General features: G+C 40.4%; 1 protein-coding gene across 4 annotated transcripts in view; it reads right to left on the bottom strand.

Annotated features, from left to right (window-relative positions):
* Window positions 1-15,304, bottom strand: part of tnksa (tankyrase, TRF1-interacting ankyrin-related ADP-ribose polymerase a) — a 109,407-nt gene that overhangs the window by 50,633 nt on the left and 43,470 nt on the right. For all 4 annotated transcript variants that reach the window (XM_058415030.1, XM_058415028.1, XM_058415031.1 and 1 more), the window contains 2 exons: window positions 8,132-8,168; window positions 4,746-4,821 (listed from right to left, as the gene is read on the bottom strand). In XM_058415030.1, coding sequence (XP_058271013.1) covers window positions 4,746-4,821; window positions 8,132-8,168 — 113 coding nt within the window. The remainder of the gene's footprint in view (window positions 1-4,745; window positions 4,822-8,131; window positions 8,169-15,304) is intronic.

Genomic DNA, 15,304 nt, shown 5'->3' with positions numbered 1-15,304 from the left:
TTAATTGAAGTGGCTCTTCATTAATTTTAGTGAAACACACTTGGTCTGGAGTGTCATGAAGAGATAAAAACAGCTGATTTTATACTGAGTGATGTTTCTTTGCAAGAGCTATTCGGTTTTGTGTATTAAAAAAAACAAACAAAAACAACCACCACCACCACCAGCGTACCACCCTCCCTCTTCTTCAGCAAAGAGTCAGCACTTCACATCACTTCTCATTTGTGTAACGGTACACGAGCCCAGCGTCACAGTCAAAGTGAAGAGAAATTCGACTGTATTCATCGCAGAGAAAAGAGAAAATCTCAGACAGTCGTCTGCTTTTCTGTCTCTAATCACTGCACTGAACTGTGAAAGACGAAGCATTTGCAAGTATTCAATAAATCTTAAGGATTTAAAAAAAGAAAAAACACCAAAGAGATCGATACATCTTAGCGTCGGCTGGGCATCACTCTGCCACTTTACCTTGAAGAGCTGTATTCATGATGAGACTCGGTAACAGTCGGTGTGGAATAAAGCTGGCAGCTAACAGGAGAGGAGTGACTGATGGGTATTGCGCTCTGGCTGGCGCTCTCTCTCTCTCTCTCTCTCTCTCTCTCCCTCCGGGAGGCAGCCTGCAGGTCTTCCAACTCAATGACGCTAATCTGCAGCTCCACTGCACTGCACGGTGGCAGAGCCGGTCCAGTCAGAAAGTGGCTAGCATCAACTTGATCAGGTTTTTGCTCTATAGCTGCTGGGGGGCGTAGTAGAGAAAGAGAGAAATCGGGGTACGGGTTTAAGTGATCCAGTCACCTCTGCTCCAGTTCATCTGGTGCTGTGTTGAGGCTTCAGTGGTTTTAGTGGGATAAGACTGTACACAGTTTGCACATGCGCAAAGCCAGCATGGTGCAGACACAATCCAAACGTAATCAGTGTAAATATGTACTGATTAGTGGTGCAACCAAACAGAGCTGTATCCACTACAGACTCTGACATCCCCATCACATGTTCCGATATGGCCAAATGTTTCCTTCAAATAGCTGATATGTGATGCTGCACTGCTGTGCTCCATCGTCCGTGTATGTTGTTAGGACGACAAAAAAAGATGGCAGGCTTCACTGTTCAAGGTAATAGAGCACCAGGTAAGAATTAAAGAAGCTAAAGTTTAATATTTCACGACTACCTTGTAGCAGAAATGTTCAATAGCCAACAGTGATACCCAAGGATGCGAACATTTCAGAGTAACGTAACGTGTTATAATCAATACGGCGAGACGAGAGACTTTAACAGAGCGGTTTGCAGTTTTCAGCAGGAAATTCACTTGTCTAAATGATTCATAAACCTCAAAGTAGGAGAGTTATCATCCTCAGACATCAACCAGAACATGCCAAATGTGTGCCTTTGACACAAGCCTGCATTTACGTTGAGTTGTGTATTAAAATAAAAATATATTATTCGCAAATAATGATTAACGAGTTTTCTTTATACCTTTAACTCTATTTTTTATAATAACTTGTATATATTATATTTACATAGAATTATATTTAAAATTGCCTATATTTATATAAAATTGCCTATAATTATAATTATTAATAATCCATATAAATTATACTAGTTTATTTCATGCTTTTAAAAAGAACTCATTATATTTGTCAGCAAAATAAAATTTAATCCGACTGTTTTGTTTTGATAAAATTGTTTTAATAGATTTTTTGCTTAACAATAATACATAATTTATTATTCATTTACATTCTTTGCCATATTCAATATATAGTTATTGTATTCAATAACGTATAAGTAATGTATAAGTTATTATTCAGCCATTTATCTGAATATTCCTTAAAAAAATAATAAAAAAAAATAAAAAAAAAAACATGGGGATGAACAAATAAAACTTATGGCATATAATATAAAAATATCACACCTGGTGTTAATGCTGTACATATCAACTAAAACAAACTTTTTGGTCCAAACTCTAACTGTTTCAGTCTAGTTTTTTGTTCCCACTTTTGTTGAAACCTGACTTGTAATATTCCACCATTTCCAGAGGGAACTATTCAGTGCATCCCGTGTACCATGACTATAATTACAGGACTTTAAAAAATAAAATGAAATAAAAACAGAGCACATGTCCCACACAACACACTGCTTGTTAATCATTCCTCCTCTCTTGGCCTCAGTGCTCATTGAAACAGCTACTCAGAATTAAACTGATGCAAACATAGTACCTGGATTTTAGTTACAAGGTTATTATTATTATTATTAGTTTTAGTTTCCGTGTAATGGATGGAAATCTCCAGAACGTAATGATACTAAAATGGGGTGTGTCTTCTGAAAGGTAGGAACCGGGAGAGAGAGAGTGTTCATTGTGATGATCATTTAACAAGGATCTTTGTGCTGCAATGCTTTTAGGATTATTATTCTTAAAAAATAGTTATATTTTCTCACCAAATGTGATCCAGAGGCCAGAGAGTAAGCAGAGGAAAGAGGGATGGAGCCATTAAGGCTGGATAGGACTTAAAAAATAATGTCTCCAGTGATGTCCACTGACCCTGCAAACGATGATTTCCAGTTGATCTTTGCTGTGTGAAACAGACGCGTCCCTTTTCAGACAGTCAAACAAGGCTTGAATGAAGTCTGCAACGTTTACAATGTAGTGCTGATAAAGCCTGTATGATGAGTGAAGTGTGCAAAAACAAGCAGCGCGAGTCGCACTGGGACGTTTTCATGAGCTCTGCATCAGCAGCACAGGGACGATACTCTGACTTATGACTGTGCCTAATTTTCATATGACATTTTAGTGAGAAGGCTTGGGAAATAATCAGAATGTGATAAATATGCATGAGTGTGTCTCGGATACGACCACGTGGACTCGTGCCCTTCTCCACCCCCCACCAAAAAAATAAATAAAATACCTTACTCGACTCATGGAAACCCGGCCCTGAGGAACAAGATAAATATTCATAACAATCTAATCAGTCATTCTTAAATCTCACTAAGCCTTTTGCATACAGACGGGCAAAAAATATGACCAGGTCTTAGAGAATAGGGAAATAGGTAAAGCCAAGTGCAGGTGAGTTTGAGGGATTAGACGGTCAATACGGTAATAAATTACTTTGTAATTTCCTGACATTTTTCCCTGAGAGGATCGATGATGTTTGTATTTCAGTAACACTAACACTCACTCCAGTGTCACTCTCAAAATCGAATGAAGAAACAAAAGAGGAACTAATCAAGTGCTTTCGCTCCTATTAATCCATTTGCTGCACAGAATGCAATGAACCGAAACTAAACGAATCAAAAACGTTGGCTGAGGAATGTGTAGAGCTGCAGATGTCCTCGTAAATCTTTTCATTCAACGCTCAGAAATACAACAACAACAAATGGGGGGTGGGGTGGGGGGCTCACAAACACACAAAGAACACTGAACCAGTGCTATTGAAACGAGTAAATAATTATATAAATAACTCGTAAACATTCAACGTAGAGTTTATTTACTCTTTGCGTTCAAGGACATGGCACGATCGTTTGATGTTCTACTGATTAGTCGATTCACAGTTTAATCGCCTTCAAGCTCAGTGGCATCATCTTTCTGCCATACTGCGTTCCCTTAGCTGTACAACACCGGCGCCAGACTGTAGAGCTGCATGTAGAAGAGCCGTCCATCGTGTACTGTAATGCTGTAATTACTCATCACTGATCTGACCTGATACACCACCATGAGGGACTGGTTTTGACATGTCCTAAAATCTGAACATCCCACAGAGCACCATTAAATCCATTATTAGAAAATGGAAAGAGTATGGCACAGCTGTGCCGAGAGGAGGCTGTGTGCCAGAGTCAGTGACTGGGTGAAGAAGGGATTAGTCAGAGAACGCTTATGCAATCCTTATGCAATTGTACAATATTTGGTTTGCAAATAATTTTGCAAACTAGGCTGATTTCCCGTACTTCGATATTAAGAGATATTGTGTATGTATATACGTCTCATATCATGCCATATCATCTTAATTTCAGTTCCTGGTTGTTGCAGTCCACACTGTGGGAAAGTTTTAAGGGGGAATAAATACTGTATGAATATGTGAGAGTGTAAACATGCTGTAACTGATAGTAAATATTTTCAGCGACACAAACTGTTCTTCAAAGCAACGATTACGCTAAAGAGCTTCTCCGCTCTGAGCTAATTAATCATTTTCTATTTCTCATTTCGTAACACTGATGCAGCTACACTATATTGCCAAAAGTGTTGGGACACCCGTCAAAATCACTGAATTTAGGGGTTGGTCTTGACCCCTTTGTTCCAGTTTCAGGCCCAACCCCTGAAAAACACCTGAATTCAATGATTTTGGAGGGGTGTCCCAAAACTTTTGGCAGTATAGTGTTTGTCACTGCAAAGCTTCAAACAAGACACGTGCCTAAACAAAGACATGGCCCAATCCTCAAAGCTAGACCATGTACACTAATTCGTCACATTTCAAACACTCTTGGTGCTGATGTGAACATCATTCCAGTGTATATATAATTCCAGTGTTTCCACAATATGTGCAAATATATCACACTTTCATATGTCAGAATTTCCAGAACAATCGAGTCTACTATCTAGTGTGATGCCCCTCAAGCATTAAAAGTCCACCCCCCCCCCCACATGTCAACTCCTCATTAATTGTCCAGGTAATTCAGGTGGGTTAGTGCAGCAGGGGAAAAAAAAAATCATACAGAACCTTCTAGATAGAAGCTTCCTAACTTTGGTGTGTGAGGAGTGGTCTTACCTTGCGTCCGTCACTGGCGTGGCAGTTGACGTTGAGCGGGGTGAGCAGGGCCATGAGTTTCTCTTCATTTCCGCTCCTGAAGCAAAGCAGCAGTTTATAAAGAACATGCAAGAAGAGGGGAAAAAAAACAAGCAAACAATAGCATCAAAACACAAGTGAGATGGAGGAGGCAGAAAGGTAAACAGACAGAAGGGAGACACGAAACATCACAATAAACACAGAGAGACTGAGGGAGATGGAAAGCTTCTCTTATGGGACCTCGGAGGAAAACAATAACCCAGTGTAGAGACTCGGAGCTCAGGGAGGCAAACTAAAAACCTCAGCATTCTTAACACAGAGACGACTTCACACGTTCTCTACAGAACTGCAGGTGGCGCTGTTGAAATTCATTATGACTGCCTGCTGCAAAGGGCTGAGATCAACTAATGTGGGGTGACGGAAATACATAAAGACATGCTACGGCACAAGGATTTCAACAAACTGCTTATTTTCATATTTATAAAGAAAGATCATTAGAAGGTGGTGAGTTTAGCATGCTTGTGAAACCTCAATCTGATTGCTTGGAATGAATCGGTTTGGACACCAATCACAGGCATGGGTGCACAGAGTGTTCGTCTGGTTCCCCGACAAACGTTCATTCGGCCGTATTTCTATATCGATGTTTGTGGAAGCGGTCTGTCTCCATGTGGAGTATGCTGAGGCCTGAGTTTTCTGAGACATCGTAGCTTTAAGACCAGCAATACTCAGCAAAAGTCATCGTGTGGCTTTGGGAAACAAACCTCCAGGACTGCAGGAGCAAGACCTTTACCCACAATTACTCCTAATCCTTAACTCCCTGTTCCTCAGCTAAGCTCAGACTGGGGAAACTCATCTAACATATCAGGTTTATCTCTGGCTGATATTCTTGTGCTTCTCTCCTCTATGAAACAACAAAATAATAAAGCTTTGCTCTGCAGCCTGAGAAAAAAATGTAGACGTGTTCCTGCAAAACCCAGGGTAAGTCTCACGCTGAGATATGTGCACGTTTTTCATGTTTGCATATCTCATGGCTTTGCTAAGAAAAAAAAATAAAAATTTTTACTGAGATATTATCGACGATGTCTAGCCCATTTTCTCAAAAAACATTCGCTAGGTATAAAATTTCACAAAATCCAGCAAGTTGATGAGTCACATTGGGATAAAGGCATTGTTGTGGCCAAAATGCAAGCACAAGAAAAATCTACGTATAATCAGACCTTGAGGTCTCTCTGTGCTATTGCTGGATCCTGATTGGTCAAAAGCTGTTGAGCAGCTCAAGTGGCTCAAGTGGTTAAGGCTCTGGGTCGTTGACCAGAAGATCAGGCCGGGGTTCAAGCCCCAGCACCACCAAGTTGCAACTGTTGGGTCCTTGAGCAAGGCCCTTAACCCTCTCTGCTCCAGGGGCGCTGTATCATGGCTGACCCTGCGCTCTGACCCCAATGGGATAGGACGCGATGGGATACGCGAAGAAAAGAATTTCACTGTGCTGTAATGTATATGTGACAAAATAAAGGCAAATTATTATTATTAATAGCAGCTCTGACAAAATCACAAAAGTTCATATTCTTGCGCTCGGTCTCATACCGATACCGGTCTCCATGGTAACAGCGCGTTCGCAGGAAGTAGTAGAGCGACGCTGTGCATACACAGGATTGAAAAGGTTTGACAAGGTGTAGTTCTCTGTAAAGAGACCTTTACAGCACGTTTATAGTTTATCTGAGTCTCAGCACTTTGGAGCAGTCAGAGGTAAATAACTGTCAGTTTATGGTTTAAGAAATGGGACAGAGGAGTACAGGACACTTTGCCTTTTCTCTCTGGCTGTGTTTTGTTTCTCACTAGCATCAAGAAAGAGGAATAACAAAGAGATGCTGGGAAAAAGCCAGTGTTTATATGTAATAAGAGAAAGCTACTTGTTCCATGGGTGTTGCACATCATTAAACATAAGTACAAACTGATAAAAAGGACAAAATGTTGTTCTTTAATTAAACCAAAGTAGAATATGGCACAAGAGGAATTAAACGCTTCAGGACAAACAGTTAGCAAAGAATAAATTAAACCACATGAGCATGTGCCGTTATAGCAAAATAATCAACTTAAAAACGCTCATTGATTATTTTCCTATTACAGCATATCCCCAAGTGTTTAAATCCTTAAATATATTCCCTTGCTAGTCGCTCTGATTCTACCACCAGGCTATTTTAAAAACTGACAAATCGATATTGGTTTATGAGGGACACTAACTTCTGGGAATCTCTCTATCTTGGCCTTCGGTTATGCAGCTCTGTTTCTTCCTCCACCTACTCAGATTTGCCAAATTGGCGAAATAAATAAATAAACAAACAGACCGTCAGCTTTATTCCTCCAAAGCTGTGCTCTGATTGGGAACTATAGCTAACTGGCTTAAGTGAAAATGTCAGAATCTTCATTTAGACGTGGAAAACATGGTTAGGAGAAATAAGCGTGGACTTCATCAGGCTTCCTGATGCACTTTACCTGGTGTCTGAAGCCTGCGTGTTAAATGACTCTTACAGCTGAACTGAAGTGAGCACAACAGCAAGGCAGTTTTTTTTCTGCTGTTAAGGAGGGAAGGGCCTGTGAGGTTCATACTCTAGCCTTAATGATGATGCTGGATCAGACTGTGAATCCTTTGTAGTTCCTTCTTCGCACTCCCAATTCATTACTAAACAACTCGAATCCTGAAGTGCACTCGAGCTGGAGGCAACGCTGAAGGCTGGGGTTTAAAAAGCAGACGAGATGCTGTGGAGCCGTGTGTGAAAAAAACGCGCTCGGGTTCAACACGAAGTAGCCGTGCAAACGCTTAGAGGACGTGACCGTCTCTCCCAGGACTAAAGGCACTGTAATGAGGACAACAGGTAGGAACAGGAAGCGGGAGAAATCAGATGAAGGTGGCTAGCAGGGAGAAAGTGTGTGCAGTTTGCTTTATTTATTATGGAAAAGCCAGGGGGGAAAAAACACACACACACAGCTGCGACTTAGCACTATGCTACATGCGAACCCTGATGTGTTTATGAGGCTTTCTGTTCCCAAAGGCAAATGCTGATCAACACAAAAACATCACCAATCACTGAGTGCATTCTCTCATGAAGCCGTTCTAGCCCGACACCTCCATAATACCTGAGACACACACATGCATGCATGCATATACACAAACACACACACAGAGACAGAGAAAGAGAGAGAGAAAGAAAGAAAGAGAGAGAGAGAGAGAGAGAGAGAGAGAGAGAGAGAGAAAGAAAGAAAGAAAGAAAGAAAGAAAGAAAGAAAGAAAGAAAGAAAGAAAGAGAGGGAGAGAAGGGGGGGGGCAAAAGACAAACAGAAACACACAGAGGAAAGGTGCATGGACTCACCTCGCCGCTTCCAGCAGTTCGTCCTTCTTGTATTCGCCTAAGTGATTACAAAAAATCATGGTGTCAGAGGCGGACAGGATGAAGGATGCACAGCAGCAGCAGGAAGCCAGAGTCACAGAGCAGCACTGGACCAGCGGCAGTCCAACATTCAGCGTAAAAATCCACACGGACACGCACACATTCACGCACATGCATAAGGAGCCGTCTCGCTCGCTGATCTCTCTCTCTCTCTCTCTCTCTGATGAAGCTGTGACGTTGAACACAGCACGCTCACAACAACATCGTCTTGGAAACCGAATCGACGCGCATCGTTTGCATCCCGAGCTAAACAGCTTTCCGCACGCACGCACCAAACGCACGCTTCGCCTCCTGCTACCTCACGTATCCTCGTCTGTTTTCCCGTTGGCACGGGAGGGGTTTTGCATTCTCAGTGATAACACAAGATAACACAGAGGCAGGGGGGGAGGTATAATAAGAACAGCCCCTTTTCTCCTCCCCCTGCTTGCACAGTCTGTTCTTTCAGCCAATCAGAGCAGCTCCCCCTGCCCCAATCACCACCACCAACACCACCATCACCATCCTCCCACATGTGCTCTCTCCCCACCACCACAGGAGGAGGAATGTAAGAAAGGTACACGCGCGTGCATGTGTGTGTGAGCGAGAGAGAGATGAGGAAGAGGATGGGGCAGCACATCAAAAGCCATGATGAAGAGGTAGAATTGACAAAATGGCTTGAGGTAGAAGTGGACTACAGGCTGCAGGGAATTACACAGGAACATGCAAATAGAGCACAAAGAGTAATAAAGCAAAGAGGGGTGTGTTTCAAAAGCACTTATGTGTCAGCCACACACACACACACACACACAGTCTACCAGAATACGATCCTGTGAGGCGTAAACACGCAGACACACAGCCAGCCAGAGCTGCAGGATTTAAAGTCAACACGATTTCCAGAACACACACTGTGAGCAAAAGTTCAGAGTATAAAATATTTATATATTCATATATAAATCTGTTATATCTGTTTATATTTATTTAATAATATTTATTAGTTCTTCATTTATGGTTTAGAATAAACACCTAATCCAAGAGCAGTATTTAATATAACAATAATATATAACAATAGATTAAAAAAAAGTTAACTACTAAATAAAAACTTGTTGATTTTTTTGTTGTTAAATCAATATAAAATAAAAATATTATGACTTTTTTTTGCTGTGTAATGACTGCAGTACGAGATATTGATTAGTTCCTGAGGGCGATTTACTGTTAAAATATGGTGGAAAAAAAACAAAAACACGTCATAACAAGGAGGATGATATTATATCCCATTATTTAACCTGCAGGATGCTTAAATAAATAAATAAATAAATAAATAAATAAATAAATAATAGGCATTTATCCTATTAATAATAAACATTCATAATAATATAATTCTATACAGTGTAATAAGAAATAAAATATGAATTATTAACAGTACTACATATAATTATTATTCTACACATCGATTTTAAATATTTGAAAAGTTTATGCTGTATACACGTGTGATTTCAAAATATCAAAAATTATAAATGTTATTCCAAACGGTGGGGTGATATTCTACACAAATATACATAGGAATAATTATTAAAATATTACTATTGATCATTATTTATGAATAATCATTAATAATCACTGCTCTAAGATCGGACATGTCAATAATCATAATGATGTTTGACAGTGTGGATTGTCGATTATTCTACGACATCCCTCTAGGGAACAGAGGTTCACAGAAAGTATTCCATGCAGAAGCCTTTTATAAAAAATTAACAGTCCTGAATTTTCTAAACAAACCCTTAAAGAACCCTTTTTTCTTTACCTTATTTGCCTAGACTGATTGAAAAATCAAACTGAACCTGAACCCGATTCATATCGACAACGTACCAAAAACGCAAAGAGGTGATCAGTGGCTTGCAAATTAAGGAGAAATAAAATAAAATACTCAAAAAAATAAAAAATAAATAAAAAATCAGGAGCAGATGGTGAGGCAGAAAGCATGAAGGCTTCGGAGACTGTTAATGAGCAGCTTGCCAAGTTTAGCGATCTCTTCATAACAGACGCAGTGCAGCCGCTAGCGAGACGGAACCGCTCTCTCTGCATGGAGACAAACATGTTTGTGCTGGCTTTTAATTGAACAGATCATGAGTAAAAGATGAAAACTCCATGTTGATGGAGACGTGTACAGGTTTGACTACAATGAGATCAGCCCTGGATTAAACACTGACAGATAATTACAGTTACAAACCTAATTATGCCATTTAAGTTCACTTAAATAGAGTCCATCAGGTAGGAGGCGGGGTTTAAAGACTGAAGGCAGAGTAGTATGTTCAAAATGACTGGCATGATGCCAGCTCCAGCAGAAGTCACCTTTTTTGAGCAGAGGGTACTGACTGTCCTGAACTCAACACAGCTCTCCAGCTCATAACACAACTGCTGATAGATCACCAACACGGTGTAATGCCTTAATGTGTAGCTATCAATCCCTGATCTCCACCATTTCCCAATATGCAATCCTTGATCCCCACCGTTTCCCAACATCCAATCCTTGATCCCCACCGTTGCCCAACAACTGATCCCTGATCTCCACTGTTTCCCAACATCCAATCCCTGATCTCCACCGTTTCCCAACATCCAATCCTTGATCCCCACCGCTTCCCAAAACCCAATCCCTGATCCCCACCGTTGCCCAACAACTGATCCCTGATCTCCACTGTTTCCCAACATCCAATCCCTGATCTCCACCGTTTCCCAACATCCAATCCTTGATCCCCACCGCTTCCCAAAACCCAATCCCTGATCTCCACCGTTGCCCAACAACTGATCCCTGATCTCCACTGTTTCCCAACAACCAATCCCTGATCTCCATAGTTTCCCAACATCCAATCCCTGATCTCCACCATTTCCCAAAACCTAACCCCTGATCTCCACCGTTTCCCAAGTTTAGTTTCTGGTGCTATGACAAAAGATTTTATAAGAAATAAATTATTTAATCAATTATTTATTTTATATTCTGATAAAAGCACATAATATTTTATTCTATGTTCTATTAAATATTTTTCTGAAATGAAATCTTCCTAGTACATGTACCCTGATTTGTAATTTGATATGGCACCCATCATGAGGCACATAATATGCTAATCAGTCTAGGGGTATAATTTGAGTATAATTACTTAAGGTTTCGGAAAACACATTTTCAGATAATGCGGTATACTTACTGCTGTCTGTGTGATGGCATTGTTCTTCCCTGTGCTCCTGCTTATTTAATCAAAATTATATGAAATTTATAATCAGGATAATCCAAAAGCAGCTGATTGCAGATGTGTTACACAGGACAAGAAACTGAATAATGAGAAATGAGTTTTAAGCTATTATAAATAAAAGAAATAGATTATTTGGGATGGTCAATTTTCAGTTCAGAATGACTGACAAAATTTTGAGACAGTTTTAGAGACACCTCTAACCATACCAACACCATGCTAACACCACCACCTGCACCTTCAACCACACCAACAACACGCTAACATCACCACCTCCAACACCACCAGCACCTTCAACCACACCAACAGCACCTCCAACCGCCTCTAAAACCACCAGCACCTTCAACCACACCAACAACACACTACCACCACCACCTCCAACACCACACTACCACCACCACCTCCAACACCACCAGCACCTTCAACCACACCAACAACACACTACCACCACCACCAGCACCTTCAACCACACCAACACCACACTACCACCACCACCTCCAACACCACCAGCACCTTCAACCACACCAACAACACACTACCACCACCACCTCCAACACCACACTACCACCACCACCTCCAACACCACCAGCACCTTCAACCACACCAACAACACACTACCACCACCACCTCCAACACCACACTACCACCACCACCTCCAACACCACCAGCACCTTCGACCACACCAACAACACACTACCACCACCACCTCCAACACCACCAGCACCTTCAACCACACCAACACCACCACCTCCCAATCTTTGCTAGTTGAATACTAATTTTTGACAACCGTACATAAATTGTCATTTCTTCATACAAAATAAAGCTTTTTCTTTTAGATAAAGCTTTTCATTTAAATATGGATTTATCGAGTTAAAAATGCTGAGCATTTTCTAAAATCCTGCATAATCACCAAGGTAGAAACAAACGTCTACAAGGTTAGAAATATTGATTTAAAAAAAAAAAAGTTTTTATAAGCTTTTTGAATACTGAAAAACAGCCCTGACTTCAAGAAATGTAATTTCATGTAGTATCCACTCGAGTGTGGCATATATCTCGTATGTCTGTGTGTACATCTTACGGACACAGAGCACATCTTGCAAGAAAAACACAGCTTTCAGGGACAGGAAAGAGAAATGCAAAGTGGGCAGAGCTTCACACATGCTACATGCTACAAAATAAACAAAAAATATCACTTATAAAAAGTACATATAAAACACAGATTGCGGCTTCTAATCAGTAATTATTAAATTAAGAAAAAAAAACTATATATTACTATATAACAATATTAATATAATAATCAAATCACCCAATTAGAGACAGAATTTATTTAAATAAATAAATAAATAAAATGAATCCGGGTCAGACAACTGCAGGATGCGACGCGTTTAACGACTGAGCGTCAGGATTATTTCCGATTTTCCGAATCCCGCACGCCGCTTTGATTTATTCATAGGCATTTATCATTTTTTATTTAAGCGCCGCTGCACTGTAAAGGCCAACACGCACTGCAATAATGATTAACAAATGATATATTGTGTTGTGCTAGACATCGGGTCTGTAATTATGCAAATAAGTATATAATCAGTGGATATCGAGGTAGTAAACTCTCTGGAGGACGTGTTCAAACAGACAAACACACAAAGCCTTGGGAAAAAAAATGTCCAGATGAAATAACTGAGTGCGCCAAAGCAGAGCTCGCAGTGTGCTTTTATTGTTCAGGTGACGACAGAGAGCCACTCGCTTGTGCAGTGATCTAGTTTCTTTTCCTAGAATAAATAAAACGTTCATTAGTCACATTGACTACGAGTATGTATCTTCATCGATTTCCCAGTCGAAATGCGTAATCGACTTAATCAAGAAGGTTGTGGAATATTACATTTTCCTCTGTTTCCTCAGTGGCCATGATGTGTGTGTACAGGTACTTTACACTCCTAGACTCTTTATAAGGTTAGCTATTTGTATTGAAATGAAATGCATTGGCTTGTTACCATAGTTACCCGTGATGGAGTAGGGTTGAGCGAGTTGGAAAAGTGCTTGTGTCGCTATATGCTTTTGTCTTCGCTGCATCAGAATCCCTTGTTGTTAAGTAGCTAATGACAAAGAAGACGACATCGCCTTGCGTTGCCTGTAGAGAAGATTTTCTCGCCTGGCCAGCGTTTACTACTAGCAGTGAATTTCTTGTGTCTGTTTTGATTGGATCTTTAATCATGATGCTGACATTTTTCTGTTCATTAGTGCGACAATGTACACTACAGCTTATTTACCGCATAGCGTCACCTACCATCTGAACATTATCTTATAAATGCTTAAATAGCTTCTTAATAAACTTCATAAAAGCCAACGGCTGCATCATGAGTGTATACATGGCTGAGTTCCCAAGCGTGGCCACTTGACTGCACGTTCTCCATAAACAAGATAAAAACGGACAGGACTGGTCACGTCAGGAACGACTCGATGTTTAGAGCTGTGAAAAACACGAGTAGCGATGAAACTCCTCCGGGAATGATTTTCAGAGATGGTTGTGTCTGTAGGTGTGTTAATGTGCATACTAATGTGATCACGATTATTTCTCTGCTTCATTTCATAAGATTTCTTTTTTTTTTTTTTGTATCCACTGTACAGCACTTTGTGTGTATTATAAATAAAGCCTTCATCTTTAGCACATTTCAGCAGTTACCAGATGTTTTATGTAAACCAAACAGTACAGTAGCTTATAATGAACTACAGCCTCAGGAAATCATTAAGAAAAAGGCTGGACTCACCTTCATAATCAGCTTATTCCACACACACACACACACACACACACACACTATACAGCTAATCTGATTTCCTGCTTTTTCTATATAAAGTGGTACAGAACCAGAACCGGCAGAACAGGCTGATAGACATACTGTTTTCCTGCAAGTAAGATTTCTCTAAGTAACTATGTAACAGCAAAGCAACTTCGAAATTAAAAACCATTAGAAAGATTTGCATTCCTTTCCAGCCACTCGCTAATAAATGTTAAGACCCTAACCCTCCATTCACACTAACAAGCAACAAAGCAACGAACAAATGTACAAATGTGACACAAGAGACGCAATTTCAGCAACTTTAGGACTGAGATTTTGTCAGCAATTAACAGAATCAAGCTTTTCACAGAGAGTATGTGGCTTAGGGTTGTCTCACACCTCTGGAGCTGAAGCTGATTCCCACCTCTGCCCTACGCATTTTGGGGTCACTCTAGATTCTCCGAATTCCTTCCACGGCCGTGTTTCTGCTGTATGGCATCACTAAATTGTTCATAGTGTGTGTAGATGTGTGAATGTGTCCTGTAATAGGTTGGCACCCCATCTAGTGTGTCCACCATCTTGTTCCCAATGTGCTCCACTTGACCCTGCATAGTATAAGCGGTACAAAAAAATGGATAGAGATTCTATGTAAATGACATCATAAAGTGAGATATCAAAACAATATCGAATGATTACTCAGAGAGTGGAGAGGGAGGTATGCCACTAAACCATCACTAATTTACTAAAAGACAATAAAATACAATAAACTAAGACAAACACATTTGAGGAGTGTCTATATGTGTCTATATGCACCACCATCTTCAGTATTATCTATCTGCATATGCACATGGCATGAGCTGGCCTTACTGCACCATATTTTTAAATCTATAATGTCATGACTAATAAAATTCCAATGAATTTCTCTACATTCTGTTGGACTACATTTCTGGCTCTGCTGGGAGTGTGGCTGATTGAGTAATCATGCTGGGAGAGTTTTTGCGTGGGCTGGCCAGAAAGCATAATTCGGGAACGGCCCAAGGAGGAAATAGGCGGCCTTCGATCTGGACACTCCTTGCTGCAGAGTCTTGCTGCGAGACAGAGGAGTC

The sequence above is a fragment of the Hemibagrus wyckioides genome, linkage group LG18 (assembly GCF_019097595.1).
Source record: "Hemibagrus wyckioides isolate EC202008001 linkage group LG18, SWU_Hwy_1.0, whole genome shotgun sequence".
Lineage (NCBI taxonomy): Eukaryota > Metazoa > Chordata > Actinopteri > Siluriformes > Bagridae > Hemibagrus > Hemibagrus wyckioides.
The sequence above is the reverse complement of the archived record's forward strand: the minus strand, read 5'-3'. Positions and strand labels throughout refer to the sequence as shown.